The sequence below is a fragment of the Halichoeres trimaculatus genome, unplaced genomic scaffold, assembly GCF_033239565.1.
Source record: "Halichoeres trimaculatus isolate MK-OKI-2021-1 unplaced genomic scaffold, fHalTri1.1 fHalTri1_scaffold_3, whole genome shotgun sequence".
Classification (NCBI taxonomy): domain Eukaryota; kingdom Metazoa; phylum Chordata; class Actinopteri; order Labriformes; family Labridae; genus Halichoeres; species Halichoeres trimaculatus.
This window is the reverse complement of record NW_027437181.1, coordinates 10,518,169-10,545,920: the sequence shown is the minus strand read 5'-3', so window position 1 is coordinate 10,545,920 and position 27,752 is coordinate 10,518,169. Positions and strand designations below refer to the sequence as shown.

General features: G+C 39.8%; 1 protein-coding gene across 4 annotated transcripts in view; it reads right to left on the bottom strand.

Annotated features, from left to right (window-relative positions):
* Positions 1-27,752, bottom strand: part of LOC141787452 (C-myc promoter-binding protein-like) — a 65,270-nt gene that overhangs the window by 24,089 nt on the left and 13,429 nt on the right. For all 4 annotated transcript variants that reach the window (XM_074665836.1, XM_074665837.1, XM_074665838.1 and 1 more), the window contains exons 2-15: positions 24,608-24,938; positions 20,619-20,865; positions 19,338-19,407; positions 17,069-17,238; positions 13,578-13,870; positions 13,161-13,227; positions 12,867-12,925; positions 11,169-11,313; positions 10,842-11,017; positions 10,282-10,382; positions 8,989-9,204; positions 5,021-5,166; positions 4,736-4,774; positions 53-186 (exon numbers count right to left, since the gene is read on the bottom strand). In XM_074665836.1, the coding sequence (XP_074521937.1) occupies positions 53-186; positions 4,736-4,774; positions 5,021-5,166; positions 8,989-9,204; positions 10,282-10,382; positions 10,842-11,017; positions 11,169-11,313; positions 12,867-12,925; positions 13,161-13,227; positions 13,578-13,870; positions 17,069-17,238; positions 19,338-19,407; positions 20,619-20,865; positions 24,608-24,918 (2,174 nt within the window). In that variant the 5' untranslated portion in view covers positions 24,919-24,938. The remainder of the gene's footprint in view (positions 1-52; positions 187-4,735; positions 4,775-5,020; positions 5,167-8,988; positions 9,205-10,281; positions 10,383-10,841; positions 11,018-11,168; positions 11,314-12,866; positions 12,926-13,160; positions 13,228-13,577; positions 13,871-17,068; positions 17,239-19,337; positions 19,408-20,618; positions 20,866-24,607; positions 24,939-27,752) is intronic.

Below are 27,752 nucleotides of genomic sequence, written 5' to 3'. Positions count from 1 at the left end.
AACATGCAAAATAGGAGCATTAGGTAGAGAAAGTCAGCAGCAGGGATTTTACCTGTAGCAAAGAGGATACTCCTCCCCGTCTGGCAGAGGAGGCAGCTCTGGTGGTGTGATGAAGACTGTGTGCTCACTACGCTGGGATTCATCAATCTCTATCAGTCTGGCCTCCTCCGGCCTGTCACTGTCCACCTACAGAACAAAACACGAACAGAGATGTTTGGGTGGTGGTACGGTGACCTTTCATTCATCACAGCTGATGGAAAAGGGGAGTAACTCGCCAGACGGGAGAATTTCCACACGGAGCTTGACATTATGCCCTTTAATAAAAACACGTCATTGCCTGGACGGGAAGATTTTGGTCTGCTGAGTCACCTTTGAATAACATTTTGCACTGAAAGATAATTTCAAAACTGCTTTGTAGACCTGCAGAGTTCTACAGAAAGAGTGAGAGAAAGATCTGAGGGAGGCTGACAGCAGGTGACCTAGATTTCTTTAGTGAACCAGCCTCCCTCAATCTTCACAGACACACAGACACTCACATACATACACACAGAGCTCAAACTAAATAAAGTTTTGTTGCATCAACAGTATATTCTCTGAGAAAAAATGCTTTTATGTAGACATTGCTTTTATTTAGTTAGATTTATATGGAGGTGAATGAAGCGCTTGAGTGAAAGTCTATGTAAAACAGTCGAGCATACAGCTGATTCCCAGTATTGGTCAGGCTAAAACACTCAGAAATTAAGAAAATGCTATGATTCTGAAAACTGCACTCTGCACTTCCTACAAAGCCTTTTATAACGTGTCTGTTTTTCAAATACTTCTGCAGGTGGTTAATGTTTGTTCCTTAAAACTCTACAGCCAAAGTATCTCCGACCCAAAATGTCATGCCTCTATCCTTCTTACGCCCGCCAACTTTCAACAGCCAAAAAACAGCAGTTTTACTCTGATTGGTCAAAGCCTCATAATTATTTTTTGAAAGCAAAAGCAACACCGGGGACAGGTAAAAAAAATCGAAAATCAATATACAAGTATTCTGTTTGACAAGATCAAACTCTAGATATCAAAAATCTTTTTTGGAAATTCGAATTCTTCGTTTCAGTCTTTGTTTATAAAACAGATTGGAAAAAATGTATCCAGCAGAGGGTGAAATCTTTCTCTTTGACTCACGTGATGTGCATTTTATAGGAAAATATGGCTCCTGATATAGTCTGTAGACATTATCATCATTTAACTTTTTCACATGGTCTGGTGTTAAAAAAGAGAACTAAAAATTGCAAAAATCGTAAATATCGAAGAATCGCTGGTCAAATCGAATTGGCACCCCAAAAATCATAGTAGAATTGAATCACAAGAATAGCATATTGTCCCAGCCCTAGCAGAAATATGAGTTAATCGCTGATTATTGGGCAGCTGTTTCACCCAAAAATTATACTCTCTAACTCTCTGCCAAAGTACAGAACTTAATGTTAACTGATGATTGTGTGACTATGTAATAATGTCCCATGTCTTCCAAGTCTTAAGTTCAAGTGTAAGACTCCTCATTTTTTTTTCCACAGCAGTAAAGAGAATTTTCTCTCCAACATTTTTTCTGCACATGATAGTGAAGATCTTAAATTCTGTTTGCTTTAAACCCCCTTTCCAGTCAGTTATGTGACTTTATTACATAGCTGTCAACTCAGCATGAGTAATAAATAACCCCAAAGCAGAGCTTCTAAAAGCATGTCTCTGTCCTTAACCCCCCGTTCCAGACAGTATTATTCAAAAAGGTGCAGCAATAACATCTGGGTGGAGGAGTAAATTGCTGTCAGCACAAAAGATTGTACTTATAAATTTCATCCCTGACATTTGGAGTTTCTTGATATATTTCATTACAGCCTTGTTGGAGCTAACAGATAGTGAATATTAAAGTAGAAAGTTAGAGCTTTTATGGAATTTAGGGTCACAGTGAGGTTATAAATTGAGAGGTGCTTCATGGCAGGCTGTAGTGATAAAAGCAATGGCTCAGTTTATGTCACAAAGAGGGGAAGTGGAGTAGTTGCTCAAAGTTCAGTGTGAAGTTTTGGTGTGATAGCAATTAAAAGTGAAGTCGTTAAGTATAAATAGGTGAGATTTATTCTCTGTGATGCAGTCTAAGGCCTTTTATTCTGAGGAAACTTTTGTTAATTCTCCTGTGTCTACAGCAGCACATCAAAGATTGAGCACTTATTAGGCTCCAAAAATAGTGGTGCATTAGCACAGATATCAAAAAGAGGTTAGAGTTTAACCACAGCTGTCTTCTTCTTCTTCTTCTTTTTTTTTTTTTTTTTAATAATATCAGTGTTGGAGTCATTCAGGTAAGGGTAACGGATGTTTTCTATGGGAGACACGCAGGACATGTCCACTTTGTAAGAGACTCCAATATAGAGAGGCTGCATATCCCAAATTATCCTGAAAAAAGTAGGAACTTTTACCTTTATGTCACATTTAGGCATTTTATGGCCATTTTGCGCTGAAGTACCAAAAATTTGTATGTTTGTGAAGTTTCGTACAAGCCCTTGAAATCACTGACTTTATCCCCTTCTGATCAGAAAATTGGCAACATTATGTTTTTAATTTACTGTGTGTACTGTTGACAGCTTTTAATTGATGCCATTGTATTTCATGTGTGTGATAAGATTGTTTTGTCTCTCCACCCAGCTGGATTTAATTGCTTTTGTTACAGCGATGAGCTACTTTCCCTCTGGGATCGGTACATTTTTCTCTTATCTTTTTGTACATGGCTGCTGTGAGTGTGTGTAGTACAGTGTGAGGTGTGTGTGGCCTTTGTGGTGGAGTGTGCTTTCCTGCAGAGGGAGTAGATAATGTAAAACAGCCACAGTGCAGAAAGACAATCGGAGGATTTAATCGCCCGTGGAGCAGACACACAGGGAGGTCGAGGTCTGGGGACACAGGGAGGGGGGGCTGTGGATGCTGGACTCTGGATTCACTTCCAGTATGTCTCAATTACAACCCGAACAAACACACTCACACACACACGCACACACACAGGTAATCCAAGGACAGCCAAGTCTATTACAGAGTCTGTTAGAAGTGACCTGCGGACGTGAGCAGAGAGACAAGTCTACTTGGACTTTAAGAGTGCAAACAACAAATTTAACCTTCAACTCACAAACAGCCTGATTGAGAAACACCAGGCTGTGAGCCTGCAGGGTCAAACTGCTAGATACTCCCTCAGTTAAGCACAGAAGACACACTGACAGCCGCAGCAAAGCCCTTCATACTGTCACACCCGAGGCTACAAGCTCAGGGGATTTAAAAAAACAACTTTAAGCTCCGTTAGCATTTCAGGAATCACTGAGGCGCTAAAAGCCCATACTATCCCCCAAGTCATGAAAAATTTACTGAAGAAAACTGTGTGCATGGACTTTCTATGAAACTGTACTTTCACTATTCGACGACAAACTGCTGATGCAGCAAATTTGACATGGAGAGTGAATAATCCAGTGTTCATTAAAAATGAAAAGATTCAAGGAAGGAGATGCAGTTAGGATCAGGAAGAACTCATTTAATTTACACACTGATGAGTAGGTGGGGAAATAACATGAAAGAAAGACTAGAGGGGTCGAATGTTGTCTGAAGTCACTCTGCAAAGCCTCCAAATACCACTCAACACCCAATACATGTGCTATCACTCTACATATGCATCCTCTTTGTGGCACTGCTCCAGGTAATGTGAACAAGATTTCCCTGAAATAAAGTGCAGACCCGATACATTTCAGCTCATTAATACCTGCAAAGAAAGGTCTGTTTTATTTTCTGACAGTCTTGTGTCAATATTTTTTGTGTGTCTGCTATTGTACACTGTTTTTTTGGCTCCCCCATCAACAATCTGCAAGCCAGGATTTATAAACATATAGAGCCTAAGTGACATCGCCATCTCTCTCTCTTCTGCTCTCAGCCTGTCTGCAAAAGACATAAACGCAATGTGTGCATCTTTATGATATGCCAAAGGGACCATAAAAGACTTCAGTACTGCAGACTGTAAATGTGAACACTAAGTGATATAGAGGCTGTGGTAGCAGGCAGAGCAGCTCGACCTCAGACAGAAAGAAATAGATTTCAGGAGGAATATCCAAAATCCAACAACTTTCTACACATTTGTGTAAATTTGGAAAGTGCTGAAAGGTTATAACATGACTCTGAAACTGTGAAAAATATCTGTAAATAATGTCCTCTTTTTTCCCTTTCACAGCTTTTTTTTCTGCACACAGCAACTTTAGGCTGAAAATAATCCTGTAGATCTATTTTGTTTTTAAAATGTATTTCCTCCTTATACTGTCAAACATAAAAGTTACTAAGATTCTCCAATGTTATGGCATAACACAACATTTGACAACTCTCACTCATAACCAGCCAAACTACAGCCCTGTTATTCCTTTAAATTCCACACTGTGAGTCAGTTTTGACTCAACAGGGTGTTGTTACATAATACAAACAACTTTTCCTGCAGTCCATCAAGAGTGAAGTCAGATAAGGTTTTGGAAACATTAATGCAAACAACTAAGTGAGACAGTCAGAGGCAAAAGATGCAGATGACGAGATAATTTTGGTGTCAAATTCAGCTTTTGGTAGTTCCAACTTGCATGCAGCTTTAGTTTGGTAGCATGCAGATAAAATGCCCCATGCATATTTCCTCAGTCTGAGAAAAATATACCAAGAAAAGGATTGAATTACAACCAATTAACAAAAATCTCACCTTGCTTGCTTTGTCTGCACTCCGCTCTGAATTGTAGAGCTGCTCAAAAACAGAAGTTGAAAGGAGAAGACAGAGAAACACTCAGGAAATTTGAAGCAGGGGGGGCAGAAGCACATTAAGCAGAAGAAAAGCAAAAAAACAAACAAAAAGAAAAAATACAGTAAAGAAAAATGGCCAAAAAGGAAAAAGGCTTTTAAATGATCATTCTAATTTGTTTTTATTTTCAAGGGGGGGATTTATTGCAACACCATGAATTTAAAACATTGATTGAAAAAGGATGGTTACCTTATCCACACAGTCATCAAAGAAGGCCAAACTGGCATCTTTGTCACTGACAAAAGAGCACTCTTCAATAAAGCGGATGAACATCTGAGTTTTAGTCATCAAGGAGTAGAACTTCTGGTGTGAGCGGTCACGGCTCTTCAGGAACCCTGAGAACAAACATAAACATAAACAGTGTTTAGGTTTGCTTTTATACAACAGCAGTCTGTAAATATTTCCATAAGAAAAAAAATAACAACAAAAGACATTTTGCACCTAAAGGACAGGTGTCTTCTCTTCACAAACTCAATTAATTTTCTGTTAATCTCTCACTTTAGTCTTTGACACGACTATTTGGCTTTTACTCAAACAGGAACCTCATCTCTCCCAAACTGTATTACATTCTGACAATCTGAAAATGAAGAACGAAGGACTGCACTTATTCTATCTTAGACCTCTGAAATAAAAAGTGCAGCCTAAAAAAATGAGAGGCTGTTTTATTTTCTACCCTTGCTGGTATTTTTTTTTTTTTTTTGGTGAGGAGTGAATCAAAAATAATTTCAGACAAAGCTGAAGGTTCATTCTAAGTTCAGCATTCTATCTTTCTGAAAACAGTGAGTATTCAGGGTCATTTACTGTCATTTGTTCAGATGTGTGTGAGTCAGTGGTTAAAAAACCCATTACCCCTCTGAAAGCTCAATGTATGTAACTTCCATTTGTCTTGGTTTGGATAATGTAAGCTAGCACATTGTTATTAGGCTGATAGTCTGTTTGTACAAGAAGGTGGTAAATGGCTTCCTTAATAGATGCTGAAGGCAGCTTAGCTGACTAATAATTCACTGATGTTGTGACACTGACAGCTGGATGGATGGCTGCTGGCTCACAGTGCAGAGGTGGAAGCCAAACACTGGCGTGAAGTGAGAAAAACACTTCCTACAACGGAGAAATTACTAAGTACTGACAGGCTGCGTTCAGCCCAGAGGATTAATCAAGTCTGAATAAACTTCACCTCAGTGAGTTTATTAATGTTTTTTATGACTGTTTGTGGTGAATTTAGATTAATAGAACAGTTAAACCAGAATTTTATCCCAGGGGTTGTATAAACTGTTAATATGACTGAGCATACATTCCTTACATTGGTATATTAAAAATCCTTCATGAACCTCAGAAAAACAAAACAAATGCATGTTCAATTTCATCACACTTTCAAAAACATTTTAACTTGAATGCTAATGAAAAACTTCTGCAAAATCTTAAGATGTAATGCACTCCAAGGATAATGTGATTACATAAGCCGGATGCATACACAGAAAATCAGGTATGTCATCAAAATGGTTCAGAACACTCATTTAGTTTTGTAAAAGGGTGTTATAATAATCAATCCATGAGTCATCTTTGATTTCCTTTCAGATGAATACAGATTAAATTGAAAAAATGAAAGACAGAAAGTCAAAAAAAAAGAAATATAGAATGGTAGCCTCTGATACATTTATAAGTAGGTGAGGTGAATAGTTATAGTTATTTTTACATGAATAAGTAATGGAAAAATAAACCTCCGAACACGCAAAAATGATAGAATGTCGTCCGAACAGACTTTAATGAAGGATGTAAAGCTCGATAAAATTCGAGTTATAGTAGATGAGAAAAGAAAAAGAAAACAGCAAAACACTTGGTACTGTTGTGTGATGAACACTAAAGAACTGAATTGAGTAGCTGTTCCAGAGCTCCTTTATAGTATGGTAATGATGTACTGAAGTATGACAATCAGGGGAGGGAGTTTTTCTTCTAAATGTGACGACGGAGAAGCTGCTGAATAGATCTCAAAGTTCGCAGTAACCTGCTTATAAAGTCACAGATGTTGGACTCAAAGAGTTATAACATAAAGAGACATATCTGTGATTTTTAGAAAAACAGGAAACAGAATAATATTCCCTGTGGCCACATTAAGATATTGTGTAATCTCTCTTTGTTATTAATATTAGCTCCATAGACAGCCCAGAGTTCACACACGATACATGAGCTGTTCTATCATTACATAATGTACTGCAGCTAACCTGTCATCATATCATATAACATTACCAGACACAACCTTGGCTGCAGCAATCCCCCAGCAGAGCGAGCACGATTTCAGACTAACTCATTTCAGATGTGATGTGAACCAGCTTTCATGGGCTCCGGTCCAAAGCTAGAGGCCACACTCACGGCTCTAAGTACCCTTCAGTCTGCAAACAGCCTTGAACCTCCAACCTCATCCTCTTCTCAAGCTGCAGCCCCTGCAACCCAAACACACAGGCAGTGTGCGTGTATGTGTGTCTGTGTGAAAGCATGTGTGTGTTTGTGTGCGTGTGTGTTTACTAAGAGGCAAGGACAGACCCTTACAAGAGCTCATGTATTAAACAACGCCATCTGTTTTGAGGCGAGCCAGCTGTAGAGGGGAAGGTGCTACAGATGACACAGTATCAGTTTCTGTATTCATAGACTCATTAGCGGTTATCATGCACCATAACTGTACAAGCATGAGGCAAACTGGTTTCACACAGTCATGGCAAAAGACAGAGAGATGAAAAACTAAACTTTCCGGAACAACAGACATTTGGATTCACTTTCTGTTAAAGATCTAGAAATGTATCCATCCCTGCAGCCAACGGCCTCTCTGAGTTTCCATAAATTCACAATCTCTTTGAGTGCGGTCAGATTTTGGTACAGGAGATGTTTAGTTTTCCTGAATGTAGTTCAAGTAAAGGAATCCAAGAGACTGTCAGCAGGTGCTGAAAGTTCACGGGGAAAAGAACAAATCAAATATGTACACATGTTGAATCATGAGTTAGAGGTTTCATAGGGACTTTAAGTTACACTTGATTTGACAGATGTTGATTTTTGGTAGTTATTATTCATTTTTTAATACATCATTTCTAGGGGTTGTGTAAAAAAACTGCACTTTTTGGTTTGTAAACATATCCCTGATCGGGTGGTGGTCTATGGGCTCAAATGCACAAACTTTCCACAATCAAAAGGCACTTAATCTCAGCTGTCTGGATCCCCCTTTTGTTGCTTTGTTTTGAAACTAGCCTTTCATCAAATCAATAAAACAAAGTTTGGCTCTTGGAGCAAATGATTTTGGACTGAGATCTGATCACTGGAGCTGAAAGAACAGGACTTGTTGCTCCGGAGAGATCTCCAAATGTTTGTGAAAGAAACACAAATCAATATGTTGGGAATGATTGCTTTGATTAGGTGGATACTGAGCCAAGGTAGTAAGATTTACCACTGAACTTGCCCGACTGAGCCTTGCACGGAAACCATTCAGTTAACCAGTAAACAAAAATGAGTTCAAAAAATTTCTCAGGTGTATAAATCTTGACAACAGAATACAGATTACCTGCACAATGTATGCAAGTCAATATTTGACATTGAAAATAACAGAATAACAAAATAACATTAACTTGAGATCTATCTCGTAGCTTTTTCCATTGCTGCAAGCTAAAGCTCCCTCTGATTGTATTCTGTTTAAATGACCACATACTAAAGTCTCTTGGCCTTTCCACCCTTGGAAAACTACAGTAATTACGTGTTTTCTACTGTTTGTTTACCTGAAGGCATTGTGAACCAATAATTCCACCAAGAGCTCATTTAACACCATGTTTCCCACGAGTTGGTGGTGGATTTGAAGGTCTCAAGCATGACAAAGCCCCTTTAGATTACTGGTAATAGGACAGCAAAGCTTCAACCATCTGCATCTGAGTAAACATTTTGGTGGGAATCATTGCTCAGGAACCTTTCTTTCAAGGGAAAATGTTGGCTCAAGACATTGTTTTTAACTGTGACCTTGTTTTGGGTCATGAGTGAGGAGTTTGAGGAAACTGCTGGGGAATAGAACAGCTGGATCTGTGTTTCCTGTGTGACTGCAGATTTCACTCAAACATGATGCACATTAATAAAAAAACGTATAATGATTTGACTCTATGAGGTTATAGTGACCCTATTCCAGATACCTTGCAGGTCAAAAAGGGAGCTGGCGTCTGTGGCTTTCTCAGAGGGTGCCTGGGTGATGGGTCTCAGGAACGAGCGGTAGCCTTTCAAAATGGCTGCCATGAAGCGCAGGAAGGCTTCCTGGATCTCCAGCTCCAGTGTGTGGAGGCTTTTCCCACAGCTCAGCTCTGATGTATCACTCATGCTTAGCTCCAGCAACCCATCAGGACGGTACTGACCTGCAGTTAGAGGAACACAACACTGGTTAAAGCTGAGGATAAGAATGAAAATGCAGAGTCAGTGTTATAGCCAAACGGTTATCTCAAATTTTAGCTGTAAACAACCGCACACTTTCAGCTCAGGGTTAAAATTCCCTCTGGCAAAATTTGCATTTTGTTTAGGTCACTGATGATGATTATAAGCTATGCATTGAAAAGTCCTGCACCGCTGCACAGCCTGAGGCCTCAAACTTAAGTGTTTGTATAAAAAACAAGGATTAGAATTGCAAAATTAGGAAAATAAACACAAGTTGATGCCCAAGATTCCAAAAGAGCCATAGGGCTTAGATGTGTCAACTTAAACTTCTGGCAGACTCATCAATATTCAGCAGTAGTGGCAGAAACTGGGTAGATTTTCAACTTCACTGAATCAGAAAATCCATTTATTCAATTTCTACAGCTCAATAAACAGCAGGTTTCATAGTTTCTCAATGAGACAGCTCCACAAGTATCAGAGGTTGAAAGTAGTACAATGAACAGCACAGAAGGCCGGGTGGATAATTAGGAAATTGTTCAAATCTAAACTCGGATGGGATTACTGCAGCTTTCATTTAGTTAGAAGGGGGATGAAAAGATTGAACACAGAATAAACTGCAAAGACAAAAGGATCTAAACTAATGATGATGAACTGCATATGACACACTCTGCAAGTGGTTTAATGGACCACAGATATGGTCGATAACCCCAAGGGAATAAAAATGTCTGCTGTAGGTACAACTATGACGGCAGATTTGTTTTTTTTTTTTTTGTAAGCTTTGGCGCTTTTAGATTTATCTGACTCCAGAAAATTAACGGTTTCAATAGCGTAAGTGTGTGGTAATGAAGTATCGACCAATTCTTAAAAGCCTTTCATCCATTCTGATAACAAAATTTGGTTGCATCAAAAAGTACAGATTAGACATTGACACATCGCAGTTTCAGTATTTTTTTTATCTGTGCAGCCTTGGTCACATTTAAAAAAAAGAGAGTGAAGTTTTTGAGAGTTTAATTTGTTGAACAATTGGGACATTTACTGCTATGTTCATGAGCAGCACTTACCGTCGACCAGTTGCTGGTAGAGATTGCTCAGCACATTCATCAGGTTTTTACAGGCTTTCTTTGGCAGAATCTTCCACGTGAGGGCTCGCTTATCCTCATTGCTGGAGAGGCATAAACACACACTGAGTTCTAGAGCAGCAAAAATAGGCCAAAACCAACATGGACAACAGTCAGACCAGGGGAGTTAAGACCACCCTGCTGCTGCCGAACTGGTAATGAGGCCAAATACAATTTGAAAATACTGTCAGTACCTGATTCACCACAAAAATGCATATCCCTCAAAGCTTAAACAAGTCTGACACTACAAAAATAGCCACTTCCACTCAGGCTCCAGGTCTCTAAACTTAGAACCCATGACCTGGCAGTAATGTGGTCTGGAAAAAAGATCAGCAAAAGGAACAATGTTTAGCTCTTAGGTAGAAGTGCACTATGGGATACGTTCAGTTCACTGACCACACACAGCGATGCCATACAATATTTATAAATGAAAGGGGACAGAGTAGTAAAGAAAGAGCAAGTTCTTCAAAAGGTAAAGGAAAGTTTTTAGGTTTTATGCTTACTGGAAGATGGTGTTTGTGTCGAGGTCCACACAGCTCACGTCGGGAGGAGGGTCGTAGAGATCAAAGTAGCGGGAGTCCACACCCACAATGAAGGGACAGGGGGCGCTCAACACATCAGCCAAAGCAAGGGGGCAAAGAGGAATATATGGACAGGGCCAGTGGAACGGGAAAATCATCTGAGAGGAAAAATGATAATTCAGTTAAAGGAGGGTACGTTAAGATACAGAAAAGGTTGAGGATGCTATGTTTCAGCTGCAGGTTTGTTTTTAAATGAGTAAAAACATTGGCTGTTGTGGGATCACTTTGAAATCTAAAGCAGAAACTTACAGACACTAGAGCTTCAGTGACGCTGGTCAGTACAGCAGGTCGTAACGAGTGGACCAGAATCTTGTGTTCAGTGACGGCAAATACCAGGAGGGTGACGGCGTTCTCTGGTCCGAGGTTCTGGAGCAGTGTAGAAAACCTACCACCACTGGGAGGAACACAAATTAAAATTTAAATTAAATACAAATAGACCCTGAGGCTTGTGTTTTTACAAGCAAATGCAACAGAGTTTCAATAGACCACATTTTGGCTTAATTAATACTGTTGATACAGGCATTCTCTGTGCCTGAGGCTTTTTTTTCTGCAGGTGCTTTTGTTCCCAGTCATCTAAATGTTGTTTGTGAAATAGCAACTAAATCCAGGTGCTGAGGTAGGCTTCAAATGTTGTTTATTACTAAGTGCTGAACCTCTAATGGACTTTGGAACTTTTGTGTGTATTTTGTGTCTCACTGAATATTAAAAGGGATTTTTTTTCTGAGCCTGAAGACATTCTTAAGGTGTGATGTGGCTACTAGATGAATGACCATACTTCAGAGTATTGAACCAATTGTAAAACCCTTAACCAATTGGATTCAGACAAGTATAATGATTGGCAAACAGATGACAATGAGAAAGTGGAGAGATACAGAACGCCCCTTGTTTAAAGACTAGCTTCCAGTTAGTCAGAGCAGCAGAATTTGAAAGAATATCCCACAGTTTAACGGATAATATTGATACATGAGAAATGGGTAATGTTTTTAAGTATATAGCTAACAGGTAATTGCATACACTGTGATCATTGTGGTCTATTTATGGGGAGCCGGCATGGAAACGAAGATGAAGGTTGACTGAGTGCGATACAGGGATCTGTTTACCACCTGTGGGCAGTAAGCCTCAGATGGGGCAATGAAAAAACATACAGCATTGCTGTGGTTGTCTCCTGCTTAACTAGGGATAGGCGCGGAATTAGGTACTTTTATAGGTACTGACCGAATTCTGTCAAAAGTACCGGGTATCGATTCATGTAGAACAAAAATGTACCATGTTTAGTTACCAAAACGCATCCTTGTGACTGTGAGGAAGTGGTAGAGTAAGTGATTTTCCATGCTGGACACGAACACAGCATTGCAAGGTTTTATATTGAAGAATAAATATATTAAATGTTAAAAAAATTGAGGTTTTATTTTCAAACAAATTGATATTTTTTACCACATAAACACAAAAGTATCGAAAATTGGTACCGTTGAGTACCGGTACTGATTGCCAGGTACCGGACAACGGTATCGTATCATTTCGAGTGTGAAAGGTACCCATCCCTAATGCTTATCATGTTGAGCATGGACTAATTTTACCTGCTTTATTGTTTGATTTATTGTTCATATTTTGATGTTTTATTGTCACAATAAGATCATGTGTCTTAGTTATGCCTTATTTTCTATGCATGTTTTCAGAGTGGTGTTAAAAAAAAATAAAAATAAAATAAAATTAGAGTCATAAAAAAAATATTAAACCAACTTTCGAACTACTTTTCTTGCAAACACACAGACCGTTTCAGAATTACCAGAAATTCAGTATTTGATCTGAAGGTATTCACAGCTTAAAAGGACCCAAACTCTCCTGCTCACACATACTGCATTCTTGGACCAATTAGAAAGTGGTTAATGTAGCTCTTGTTTAAAATATCCAGTATTTCCAATAAAGCTTGTGTGCTGCTGTTCTCACCTGAGCGGTAGAGGAGAAGACACCGGCTGGCTCAGCATCAAACTATCATGAGGGGAGAGCTGCAGAAAAGGTGGAAAGTGAGATAAAAACAAACTGAGCACAAAACGTTTTCAGTGTAACACTTAAATATTCATCAGTAATGGAGGATGCAAGCTGATGCAGCTTAAGGCTCCAACACAACTTCAGAAAACAACACTAGAGTATGTGAAGAGAAAGGATAATCCACCAGTCCTAACATGCACCATATGCAGAAAACACCACAGGGAATGTTTTACGCTTCAAAACTAAACCTACCTGAACCAGGATACGAGGCCTCTGGGAGGAAGGGAAGGGAACTTTGTGCATAAAATGAGAAATGTGCCTGGGAAGAAGAAGAAGACAAATTAGGAGATGTGAGGCCAAAAATAACAGCAGCTGGCAGCTGAATGATTCGTCAAAGCACCCCTTGTAGAGGAACAAGAGTTACAAGCAGGAGAAAAACATGAAGTATAGTTCCTCTGTAACACATCACCTAATCACTTGAGGACAAGGTCATGAAAAAACCAATAAAAACAATGATTAAAAAGTTGATTGTATAAGAAAAGTGTTGACAATATTCAACAGCAAGCTTCACTGACTGCCACCTGACTTCAAATTAGAAAAATAGAAATTAAGCAAGATTTAAGAGAGCATAAAAAAGTGAAATTGAGAGATAAAAATGAGATAACTTACTTCTCAATAGGCAGAGCGTGTGGGCCAGAGATGGAGTAGCGATACAGGAATGTGAGGAACTTTCGGAAAGCGTCAAAGAAAGGCCAGTGGGAGAGCAGACAGATGCACTTGTTGGTGTGGACCGAGCGTTGTGTGGTGGGGCTGTTTGTGGCACTTTTGTTGCCTGTTGGTGTAGACTTAGAGGAAGTCGGCTTGTTTGGATCCAGATTCAGGAGACCCAGGTGGGAACGCTGCTGATCAGTAAGACACTCTGGGGGGTAGGTCTCATAGAACTGGATGGCTGCACCGTACACCTGGAACAAAACACATGATTGGTACACAGCTCAAAATCAAAAATGTATTTTATCTCTTTGGCTGTTGAGTCTATTAATTAGTTAAAAAAATGCCAGCTTAGGTGCAGATGGAACACATATGAGTCCCTGAACTTCATCTCTGCAGTATTAATTTTCTGATTTAAATCCCAACAGGGGATAGAACTTCAGTGGTAAGTTCAGTAGTAGACGAGTAATACAAAAATGTCTATGAAAAAAAAAAACAATCTTCAGAGTGATATTCAATTTGAAATGGAAAATGAGTCACACTTCACCAGCTGAATTTAGCATATTTTGAGCATTTTTGGTAACCAAAAATAATATGACTGTTTGACCAATGTATTGCATTAATATTAAAACTACTAAGATGGATTCATCCCTTTTATCATCCAAGGCATTCCTTGCATACAAACCAGTTTTTCTTCATCTTTCTTCTTGTCTGACTGATTAGAAGTACTACTAAACAGGTAACAGTGGTCCACACCATCAAAACCTAACAGTTGTGAACTTGTGAACCAAACATGTAGTTCACACTGGTCTTTTACCATTCTGTAATCATCTGAAGACAGGGCTAAAATCCAAAGTATCCCTTGTAAAAACTGTCCTGACTTTATACACAATGCTTGGCTCATTCCTCACACAAATACAAAGGGTAAATTAAAGCTTTTGTCATTGTTTAACAATAACTTCCAAGAGAAAATGTAAAATGGATCAACTTGCCAAACTCACAATGAAAAGGAGTTTAGAAAGCTCTCTGCAGGGCTCTAAATCAGCCCGGCACTCTTAAATAAATGATAAAATCGATAACCACAGAAAAAGGGTAAGTACAGAGCACTTTGTTTAACTGTTGTTGAACATCAATACCATGAGTGCCAAGTGGGGCCGAACAAACAAACAGCCAGCTGGACCAGCAGCAGCACTGAGCCAAATGAATCCCCATTGCTTACTGGAAATATGAGTTTCACAATTCACACACAAATCAAAGCTAACGGGCTTATCTGCTGGTCGACTGAGCTGCCTATGTGACCGAGTTTGACTGAGTTTTCCACATTTTCCCAAAAGGGACAGAGGTTGCCTAAGATTTTGTTTACTGGTGATCGAACGCAATGAGACCTGTGTTTTTTGTGTGTTAGTGCTGTGTTCACAAACTAGTCTCGTTTTTCAAGCAGGATGGCATTTCTTTCCTCTGAATACACAAATTACATCGTATAGCTAGTGTTAAAGAAATGTGGGACACAGTGAAACATTTACAACTTTAATACAGGTGAGTAAGAGTTAAAAAAAGATGTATACAACACTAGTGAGATATAATTAATTCAACTTAATAAGAGGTAAGTGTTTTGGAAGAAGGGGATGTGTTGGTGTGTTATGAGTGCAAACGGGTCAACAGGTGATCCCTCAGTTAAACATGGAGTCCACAGACGACCAGAGTCCAGCTCAGTCTCCCTTTGACCTTGGTCATTTAAACACAAGTCAGCACACAGACTGTTCTCAAAAAATAGTCCTCTGCATGCTCAACGGAGGGCCGATCCACACACACACACACACACACACACACACACACACACACACACACACACACACACACACACACACACACACACACACACACACACACACACACACACACACACACACACACACACACACACACACACACACACACACACAACCCAACATGACTCAGCAGCAGCCACAGCAGAGCACAGAGGGTTTGGCACCAGTGATCACTGCTGACCCCTGACTGGCCTTGTTCAGCAGAACCGCTGCCATCTAAACATCAGCAGGCTTTGGGTGTTATTTGTTTTCAATCATGATTGTGTTTAACCACATAATTCGCTAATACGTGTCAACATGAGAGTCATCCCATCTGGACCAATTTCCAAACCCACAGACTAGCACAGTGGGTGGGGGCCTGTGTTTCGATTCGCAAACCAAAAATGTGTGTTTGCGTCTTTGTGTATGAGCTGCCTACAACTGGAATAAAGTTTTTCCAGACAGCACGCAAACCATCACTCATGAATGTTGTGGTGGCAAATTTGCATGCTTCTGTTATGGTGAAAAGAATTAACAAGTAAGCAGCGCTGTCACGATTAGCTAACCACAAAGTGTAGAGAATGTACAAGAAACCAGAAGTTGGAGATTTGAAATGTGGTGCAAGCAATCCGCTTGACTGATCAGTACTGCATTTTGATCCAGGAGATGTAACCAATAACCACCTTCTTTATGCATGTCCACACAATCATCCATCTGAAACTGCAGAGGCATATATCAGTCTTTAGAACCTGGGACTAGACTGACCTGAGCTGCCTCCATCAAACATGATGGATCATACGTAATGGCTCAACTTTTGATCAGTGCTGAACTTTCAAAAGGTTGCTAATACATTCTGAGTACTGGAAGAAGTGTCAGGGCAGATTTCCAGGAGATGTGCTGTCAAGACTACAAAATTACCTGCATGATGATCTCTAGCTTGTAGATGAGTGCGAGACGGGCAGTGCTGAATAGTTTTCTAGTGAGTCAAAAATGGAAAAGTGAAAAGTTTCCTTCCTCCAACATTTCTCAATAATAAGCATGCTTTTTATGTCCATCATAGTTTTTGGTTCTTTCAGAAAGACCTCTGTATCATGTTGAATCTTAAATAAAATAATTCAACTTCTGCTGAATTTTTCATCTTATTTGGATGCGTTTATATCCTCTGTATACATAAAAAAAACCTATTTGTCGAGTGTGTGTACAGTGACATGCCGATGGCTGTGTAAACAGATGAGTAAGTCAGCAAGTATGCATGTTTGTCTTGAAAGAAAAAAAGCTCAGTGAGCTCTTTCTTAGAGCCAAAAAAAGAACAAAAGCTCTATGAATAAATTAGTTTCAAAAAGTTCACATAATTACTACATTCTTCAGATGTTTGTCAAGAGGCCCGTTACACAAAATGTCACTAGATGTTAAGTGACGATGTTTTTACTGACAAAGAAGCACATATTCTGACCCACTTTTCCCCCTGGCATGTGGGGCATTGTGGTTCTTCTCATGTCTCATTATAGTTGGTTTGTCTGTGGTCATGTCAGCTGTGTAGTTGGCAGTCGTCTGTTTTTGAGGTGTAACTGTCACTGTTTCACACCCAAAGCTGCCACAGAGAAATATGCCAAAAGACAGTGAAAAAGAAGAGTGTCTATTTACCTTTTCTCCAGAGGCTCCGGTGAGGACAAAGGTGGAAAAAACAGGGAGGGAGTATTTGGTGTTAGCTGGCCAGCACTCAATTGTGGCCCCCATGGGAAGGCAGAAAAGAGGGACCGACTCTGGCAAGGGGAAAGACTCATAGTCCTCTTCTGGATATCTGCTGAACAAACCTACAGGTGGTAACAAAAAGTAAACAGTCAGAAAACTTACTTTTGAGAGCAGATTGCTGGCACTTCCCTCCTGAGATAACCATTTAACATGCAATTTAGATGTAAACCCACCTTTCCAATAAGTCCTAAATGAAAAAAAGGAGTTAGTTGCAGTTTAATCCCAGCAATAATGTATGACTTCATTGAGCCAGGGATCAGCTACAAAAACGCCTGGCTTTGTAATAAGCAATCAGTGCAGGGTAATCAGGCCTCTGGGCCATTTGTCATGGTCAGTGGACACGGAAAATAAACAATGAGGTAGTGCTTTTATTTAGTTAAATCTTATTCTGCTACATCTCAGTGTGGCTTTTACAGCTGCAATCTGCAAGTATTCATCACAGATACAAGCTGCACAAAACGTCTTCTGGAAAACAGTTTGTGGGTGAAGTTAAGACACATCAACTAAAGCGGTCATCAATAGCCCCAAAAGTCAAAACTCATTCTTTGAAGTCTAGGTTTAGGTTTTCTTTAATTCATCATCATATCTAGAGTTGACTCACTGGATCTGTGACAGGGCCTTAAGGTTGACAGCACTTTCAAGACTGCACAGTAAGAAAAAAAGCTGGAGAAAAAAGCTGTTCAGCTTACCCAAGATCGGTTAAGATTTAACTTTAGTTTGTGATTGGATTCAACATGCATAAATTTGCCTTGTTATTCCCTGGATATTTGTTGGAGTACAGTGAACTTGCAAACATCTTAGACTTAAGAACAGCACTTGATTTTACTGACTGAAAATGTGTTTATAAGGACTGCTTCATGTAGCCATAAGAAGAATCTAAAATCACTGATTATTTTGCATATGAATGAAAACTATCAGATATTTTCAAACCTGCCTATTGCTTCCATTCTCTATCTGAAATTTTGTGGCTTTCAGCCGGAATCTGTTTCCTCCTCTTTGCTGCAGGATGCAGGCTGACGAAAGAGCCCTGAGACTGAACAAAAACTTTAATTATTACTGTTAGAGAAAAATCAATGATTTGAAGGAAGGTTAATGAGTTTGAAAGAGCTGTAGAGCTGCTGATAAGTTTCCTGGAATGTATGCAGCCCCTTCACGCAAGAAGTATTTTAGTTGCTTCACTTTATTAGTGAATATAAAAAATACAAATTCATTGATGCAAATTAAAGAATTAACAAAGCATAATTTAAAATGGTTCCTGCCAGTTTTTTGTCATCAATATTTTTGCTCCTACACTGTAAATGACTTGCTTTTCAGCTATAACAGCACATTCAATGTATTTCAATTCAAAATGAGAACCATACATCCACCAGCAAAACAAACTCAGCATGTTCATTCTGGATTAAAATGTGGCATGAGAGTATAAATAAGATCAGATGTTGCAAAACATGTCTGTTTCCAAAAACTCAGAGCTTGAAGCGTGCTGGAATCTTCCTGGCGTGAAATGTAGAAAATAAACTTCAGCTCTGTGGGCTGACTCATGCAAAACATCAGTGAGAAACAGATAGGATCTCTGCATTCACAGTCTGCTGCATATTCAAGACATGTTCAACAAAACCCCAGCCAGCAAGTCTGAGGTTGAGCCAAATACGGCAGCACTGAGCCAACAGGATTATCACTAAATGACAGCCTTCTTTCAGAGTGCTGAAACATCGGATAGATTTAATGTGCAACAAGTGCAGAATCATTAACATTAATGTTAAATATATTAGTGACTATATAAACCCTTTTAAGATGAGGAATACTGGCCTGCAGTGGCTTATCTCATTGCTCCAGATCTAGGGCATCAGCATGCTTCAACAAGTTGGAGCCTGCATGAACAGCTGTCGCAGCCTACTCATACAGAGGACTCCGTTTACATCCATATTCATACAGTTTTACCAAACAAAAAGGCAGTAAGAGCAATTTTATGTTATTTATCACATATCTGAAATCATCTTAATGCCTGTTTATCACATATGAAAAAAACGGAGGAGAAGAGCTTAGAAAGGTAAAAGAATCCGTCGCGGTTATTTGATATCTCAGTCTTTCCACCCTGAACAGGAAGGTCACATCAGTATTCAGATCTCTGCACACCGGTAGTCACGGGATTAGGAAGGCTTACCTGCTTTGTAGGCAATTGTGTTGGTTTTGGCCACAGACTTCTTATAACACAGGTATACAGAGGAGCCCCACTGAAAACAAGAACAGAGTAGAAAACTACCATGTGAGCATTTAACACGCTGCCTTTAAGGAGAATAGAAACAATGTGTATTATTCAGGGTTTCATCAAATTTAGAGTTGTGGTCCAAAAACACTTTATCAAAGGAGAAAACTTTACATAAAAAAGAAAATCTGAAATATAAGAACCAACATTTTTTTTTTCTAAGTTGTGGATCTTCATGACGTAACACTCTCTGAAATTAGAGATCATCCAAACCGTTGTCACCAGAGTCCATGAGGGGTTCCTCTCATTAACCTCTCATTGTTTATACTATGTTTTAGCTGGATCTCCCTGAAGGGATCCAGTTGCAAATTGCCAACCACTCTCTCCACTCTACATTTCACCAGTAATTATCCAGCTTACAACTCCAAATAAAAAACAGTTTCATAATAAGTTTGTACTTAAAGGTAACTTCACTGGTTCATAAATAAAATGTTCATTTATTCATTTGACAGAACTCTCATATTAGTCGGGATGGGCGATAAGGCAAAATATATCTATATATATTTTTTTAATTTTCCGTTAACGATAATCTGATGATATTGAACAAAAAATACTTTTCCCTACCATTGTGTAAGGTAGGCTAGTGTATCGCTATTAAATCATCCGCTAAGATGGGAGACTCCTGCATATTTCCTCCTCGTGCGACTATGAAGTGTTTTGGGTTCCACTGAGTCACGTGACTGAACCCTGTCCACTGATTGGTTTCTGAGCCAAGCATTCAGCGAATGAGGACTTTTGAGCACCTTTCCTTTGCCATCTATGCACCGTCTGTTTTTTTCAAAACAGTAGTACTCCATAATGTAAAATTGCACATCGTTAAAGCAACATTTTGGATAATAATGTACACGATTTATATTGCCCACCCCTACATATTAGTCAACTTAACATCCTATATGAAGTTAAATGGTAATTAATCACATAATTAATGATTAAGGGAAAGGATTCACAAACCTGGAACACACTGATCCAGATTAACTTTTGAACAAGCAGGCCCTGAGCTCTTTGATATTTCTGCAAAAGGTTTGAACCTGTATGATTTCAGCTGACACCTCTTTAAAGTTATCTTTAAAGGTGAATTTTTGCTGTAAATTATTCAGAACTTCTTTTCAGACCTTAAAGTATGTGCAGTCAACCACAGGACCACCCAAAGTGTAAAGTGTTCATGAACGTGTCTCTCACCATGCTGCTATTCAAGTTCTTCTCCACCTTGCAGAATGTGTGTGGGGGTGTCTCTCCCTTGCTAGGGATGATGATGCAGATGTCCGTCACAGCCAGAGCCGTGTGTGGCTGGCTCTCAGGCGCCCGGCGGTAAGTTACATAAATGCGCTGAGAAGAATTCCCGCTGATGTTGGCCGGGCGTCCGGAGGGCGTGGTCTGGATGAGGTGACAGCCCTGCTTCAGGCGCTCCTTCCACTCATACAGCACACTGCAGGAGGGGGGACAGTTGGGCAGTTAGCCAACAAACCAACATCAATGTGTAGTTAACAGAGTGATTAGGATGCTAGATCAATCAACACAATATGCCACTATTCATTGAGCCAACAGGGTGGAGGTCATTGTGTGAGTCTTTAATTGGAAAAGCATGTCCTGACATAATCGAGTTGATTAAGATTAAGGTTGGCTTTGCACCTTGAAAACAGCAAAGCTGAATTAATACCATTTATAGAGAGAAATATGAGCTCATAAAACAAAATTAATAAAATGGAGACAAAGCTGTATGCAATGATTAAGTGCTGAGATGCTGTTTAGTCAGTGTACACTCTGGTTTCTAGGTTTTAAAACCTGCTAGTAAAAGAATCACAGCATGGATGCTATGTTAAATGCTGCACAGCAAAAGACCTCAGTAAGATCTCAAGAAATGTTGCAGCTGTTATAACTTCTGTTGTTATCAAAAGACAAAAATTTGATAGTTGGCAAATGACAAAGAGAGAAACAAGGTGAAGGTTGGTGAGACTGGAAGAGAAAGATTCAAACATCTACATCTTTTAGTCTGCCATGACATTTGAGGAAGCAAGATTAGATTTAGCCATGGAGTTTGATGTTATTAACTTTATTATAAAAGGGAATAAGGCACATAAATGAATCCTTGTTCAATATCTTGTTTGAATAGCCACTAAAAAGTCTCTGCACTTTTTTCTTTCATGAATGGACTGTGTGAAAAATATTCATTTAAACTAACTGTGATTCTGTATCTGGGATATTTTATCTAATAAACCTTGACTTGTATTGTTTTTGTGGCGCAAGTGTATCAAAAACTTGTATCAGACCTTTTGTGTTAGAGATGTGTTTTTTTTAAAAAAAGAAAAAGTTTTTGATGGTTATTAAATTTAAATTTGATCCTTAAAATCTCATAAAATTTGGTATTTATTATACCTGACAGCTCAAATATTCTCTGGGTATGAAGATTAATGTATAGTTCAGAGTCTGTCAAAACATATTAACCCAGTACAGCTTTGCAATGAGGCACAAGAGGACACTCACACAAACCACTTAGAGGATGAATGCTCAGAGGTACGTAACAGGAGCAGTAATTTTAAACATTCCTCTTTGTGCTTCCATCATGCACTTATCCTCCATTACTGTTTCAAGTGGAGCTCTAAAGGCAGTGTGTGGTAGTAAACCAAAGCTGAAAAGAAAGAGAACTTCAAGTGGCTAGCTAGCTGTGGGGATTGTCATTCTGTCCCTTTTTCTGTTTGGTACTCATCACTGTGGTGATTCTGCTCTGCTCACAGCACGACCAAACACTGAGTGGACATTTTTCTCTGCAGAGAGATCAGACTGCTTTATGTTGACACAATCAACAAGTGAGGAAGTCGACATCTTATGTAATAATTTATCTTTTTTAAAATTAGATCACTTGACTCTGTTTAATAAGATAGTTAGGAAATAAAAGAATCATGAAACAATGAGCAGCACTTTTTTCCAGCTGTTTTCTACAGACACTGAATTTTTTGTACAAAGCCTATGCATCCTTTGTGTGTTGCCTTTCGAAGTTTGCAGCTTGTTGGGGTTTTTTTTGCATGATGCTTTTCATGCACTAAATTAAGGAAAGGCCAAACTTTGCAGAAAACATGAAAAGATATATTTGCAATCCCAATCAAATGAATTTAGTGGTTGGCCCTGTGTGGAGGGGACAACAGAGATTACAGCTGCTACTTGAATTTTTAGGAAAGCTGTTGGAGGACAAGCTCTTCACTTGTTGCTTAGCAATACAAAAACAGCACAAAGCTTCTTTATAAGTGTTCATATTAAAACTGCAAACTGCAAAACTGTCTTCTTTTGATCAGGTCTTCAGACAGAGAGAGCTAAGGTGCTCTGACATATATATAAACAAGAGTCGCTACTGGCTAAAGCGATGATGACATGGCATGTGACAGCGACTCTGTGGATTACCACCTCTGCTCACCAGTTTCTTGGTTGAAATCTTAGAGCCGCTAATGCTTTTTATATTCTTCACTGGTTCTCGGTATACACAAGGCCAGATTGCTATCAGTATGACTGTTGCTTGCTGATTATTCCTTCAACAGTGTGAGAAACAACTTGCCATCATATTGAGCAATAAGTAAAGATGGATGTAAATGATGTCTAGACATGCTCACACTCACGTCAGCTTCCCATTAGTCTCACAGTGTTTGGGAAGTGCAGCCCTCTGAGCTTTCAGCACACGAAGCTGCTGATAGCGTCTGAGCAGCCTCTGTGTCAGTGCCTGATAAGCACTGCACTCTGTAGTGTCAGAGGCTAACATGAGCCTCCTTAGCATTGTCACCACCTTCCTCTGTCAGCCTAAGGTGTGGGAGCTCTGAACAAACAGTATTGAATTCCCATATTTCTAAAGATGTTGCTGAGGAGGACACCTGTAACAATGCTCCACACTATTTCACTTCTTGGTGCAAAAATCACAGTGGTGGAACGACTGCAAGGCAAACAGAAACAGGCTGCTGTGGGGAAAAAACTGCTGCACAGGAGGATTTTCCAGGCAGAGCAGAGCAGAGCACTTTTTTTAAAGCCAAAAGCACTTCAGCTTTTAAGAACAAACATGATATGGAGGACTTTCCAATAGGGACCACAACAGCGAGGCACAGCAGCGCCTAGTTATATGGTTAGGAAGAAACCTGACAGAAACAGAAATAGCTTCAGCGTTTGCTGATTATTTCAGGGAATGAGAAAAATAACAGATATGACATGTTGCATAAATGGTATGACTATGGGGGTAACAGAGAGTAAAAAGCAAATATTTGAAAAAACTGAGGGGCTACAATAACAGAAAAACAGAAACACAAAAAGCTAAGTTTGATTAATTAATATGGCTTATTTTCAGCCAAACACCAAGTTATTCCTACGTTCATAAACATCTTACCTACAGTTAGTATTAGGGCTGAACAGTTTTGAAAAATAATCTAACTGCAATTGGGTTTGCAATTAGATTATTTAGCATACAATTTTTTTTTAATTAATTAATTAATCTTTTTTTTTTTTGGGGGGGGGGGGGGGGGGGGGGCATTTATCTTCTGCATTGTTTACTTAACACAAGTTTTAAGTAATTTTATAGTACGACTTACATGACAAAAGATACTGTTAACATTCAAACAAGTCTTATTTGCATTTCTTTATTGAAAAAGAAAAAGGAACACTGTGAAATTTTACTGACCTCCAGTTGTCAGTAAAAGTAACAAACCATACAGAATAAAGTGATCAAGGGGTATGGCTCTGCGATCTACTGGATGGATCTTTGTAGCTCACAGGGTTTTTTTTGCCAGGAAAAAAAAACAGCATTTTGACTTTTGCTGGTTTTAGGGGAGAACAAGTACAAGAACAAGGTCTGTGTAGATGATGAAACTCTTTTTTTCTTTCTGATTGCAGGGTTTGCGATTTCAAAATTGCATTCTATTACATTGCGATGTCGGTTTACAATCGATTAATTGTTCAGCCCTAGTTAGCCTCTCATAGAGTTGCTGCAGTAGCTGTAAACTTTAGACATGTTGATACAAATATTATCCTTGATTTTTTTTGGCCATGCAAGTCAAAGTAATTCCAATTTTAATCGAACCAGTAACCAGAGTTAGCTACTCATGTATTCTTCTGGATTTATGTTCAATGCATACAGTGTTTTGTGTTACTTAACTTGAATTAGCTCCAACCACAAAGGGGCATCCACTTTTGGTACATACCCGAGGTCAGTGAGAGGCGGCTTGTCCCGGCCTCGCCTGTAGCACAGGAAGATCTGTGGAGCCATGAGGCCCCCGTTGTTAAGATCAGCTGAATGGCCACTTGGTGTTTCGTCTATACATGTGAACCCTGGCGGCACCTCCTCGCCCATGGAGCGGATCACTAAAGACACATCTGTGATGGGCGCCTTTGGTTTGGCCGTCTTGTGGCAGACATCATCAAAGTGGATCTCCTGGTCCAACGGCTTGGATGGGTCCGTCAGACCAGCTACCACAAAGTAGTCAGCTACACGGGGGCCTTTGTCCTCCATCATCTCCCATCCCCCCTGGCTGCCTGCACAGATTCATAGAGAAAGAGTAGAAGAGAGACACAGGCAGGGAGAGAAAGGGAGCAAAAGGGAGATTGATTTTCATTGTTGTAGCAGGTACAGACGGTTCACACGCCCTTGCTTTGGCAGTAAAATAAAAAATCCAACAGTCATAAATCTACCTCAATGGAGGGCAGTGGAAGGGCAAATTAAAAGAGTGGGTTCAATATGAGGAGGAGAGGGGCTTCAATTAGGTAGCAGACAGCCATTAGCAGTTGAAACAGCTAGCTGACAGACTTTGACCACATCGACTTTAGTTCACATGATTAAACTACAAAGTTCAGTGTGCTGGTTCAAGGACACAACACAGGGAGTCTAAAGAGGACAGTTAGATTTGAGGATTGAACTTTCCTCCGATTCTGAACAGGCAGAGTCAAAGCCTGGTTGCCTGCAAGGACACAAGCATGCATGTTAAAAAGGGAGCAGCGAGGTGTTTCTTCACACTTGACATTCTGCCTCAATTACAAAGCAGCTCCACATTAAAACCTGCTGATGAGAAGCTCTGTGATATCATGGAGCCTATTAAGCTGGGTGATAAAAAGCCAAGCAGTCTTTTCCTTAATCTGTATGGAGAGAGGCCTGAGGATGACAGGTCCTGGCTGCACAACGTCATTCATGGCACAGGGTGAGAGGTATACTGACATTGATCTGGTCAGAGCTTAGGAAAAGCAGAGATGTCACCTTTAACTAGAGAAAAATAGGATTTTTTTCATGATAGAGAACCTTGAATTAAAACTTGTAGGCTGTTTGAGGATAAAAAGATTTTTTCTTATTAGTATATCCTCACAAAGTGCCACAGAAATAAACTCAACCAACAATAGTCTTTTGGGTGATTCTCAAAAACAACATGAATGTCTTTTCTGATGCAAAAACAGAGACAGAGGACCTCTCTTTGAGAACCCTTTATGGATATGGCCACTCTGATTCTGCAACACAATTGGTGACAGACTGTTTGCTGTATCGTGATCGCAAAGCAGTGCCAAAAGAACAGAGGAATCAGAACCCCTGAGATCATGGTCTGGGACAAAACCGCATACAAAACCTCAACAGCAAAGACACAACAGAGAGGGAAATTAATGGTGTGAGGAGAAGCTGAACTATGGCACATCTTCAAAGAGCAGCTGCTTGAGGCTTGGCCAGAAATGATGTCTTTGAGGGTTTCTTCTTCCCTTTGAAAGAAATGTTTTGGATTCTTCATTTGAGTCTTAAAGGGTGTTTGGTTCAACTGCAAAACAATTTGATTTCAGGTTGACATTAGAAATATATGCAGGGACTTCTGATTAAAACAAAAAAAAAATGTGCAATGAAACTTAATTTTTAGAAAAAGTGATAACCAAACATGTCACAAACTGAACAACACCAGAGTGTTGTACTGCTTCAGGGTTGAGGTTTAGTTTCTAGCAGATCAAATGAGAGCAAAGTTTTTTTCTTTTTTGTGCCCCAACAGCAAGAAGGCAGATGATAAATCACTTCACAAGTTCACCTGCAGAGGCACAAAAACATCCAAACGAACAAAAACTCAAAGAAAAAGATTGTGAAGAGGATGGCATGTAAAAATGTTTTCCATTCTTTCTGTCGTCAAGTTCCATTCAATGATTTTGCAGTTTACAAACACTGCCTGCAGCCCAAACCCTGACTTGATGTTCTCAAAAAAGATTTGTGTAACATTCTTCTCTCTGACAAACAAGTTGACTCTTTGCATTACAGTTCAACAAAATGCTAAAGTGCTGAGCAACACAGTTATACTGTGGCAACTGTTTTTTATGAGGGACTTCTGTTCTTCAGGGTGCTGTGGTGTAAAGTCTCAATCCATAAGTCAACCTTTTGACACTTGCCCTACAGTCAAGTTTGTCTCTGTGGGTAAGAAATCAGACTTCTCCATGGCATTTCTTTTGAACACTTGGAAACTCATGGGGATTCTCAGTGTAATCATACCAAGAGAGAATGGGTTGTGTGTCAAGTCTCAAGTCTGCAGTACCTGGATAATAGTCTCAGTCTAAAGCCCTGGTTCCCCCAAGCCGTTCAGTTCGGTTCGTCTTGGCACGGCGCATTTTACAGTGTTTCCACTGACCAATCCCTGAAAAGACCCCCAAAAACACAAATAAACGGACTCCCACCGAAAAAATCTGATTTGGGTCTGCATTCACGCTTAATTTAGAGAATTTTCAGCGCGTTACTTTCACACAAAAACACCGCTAAATAAGGCTCTAGTTCTCATCGTGCTATAAACCGGCGCTACCTCCTCTGCAGAGCCACCTCCGCTGCAGAGCCACCTCTGCTTCAGAGCCACCTCTGCTGCAGAGCCACCTCCGCTGCAGAGCCACAGCTGGCTACGAGGCGCTCGCCACTTAGTTTATCAGTCCGCACGCGCGGCCTGCTGGATATAAACAAATGCAAGTTGTCTGCCAGGACGGAGAGACACGATGAGAACTAGAGCCTTATTTAGCAGTGCTTTTGTGTGAAAGTAACGCACTGAAAATTCTCTAAATAAAGCGTGAATGCAGACCAATATCAGATTTTTTTGGTGGGAGTCCGTTTATTTGTGTTTTTGGTCAAGTAAAATATGGCCCCGTCTGAGTGCAGAGGAAACCGGCAGAGGAGCAGGGGGGGGGGTGTTTGGTGCGAGCATCCTGGGCTTCCACTGCACAAAAACACTGCTGTAGGGGTAATTTCTGCCCTAAACCTTGTGATAGGACCCAACTTGTTCCATCCCGGAGTATTACTTTAAGTCACCAAAGAAGAATCTGAGGCTCCGCTGCATTAAAAAAAGGTTTTGTGGC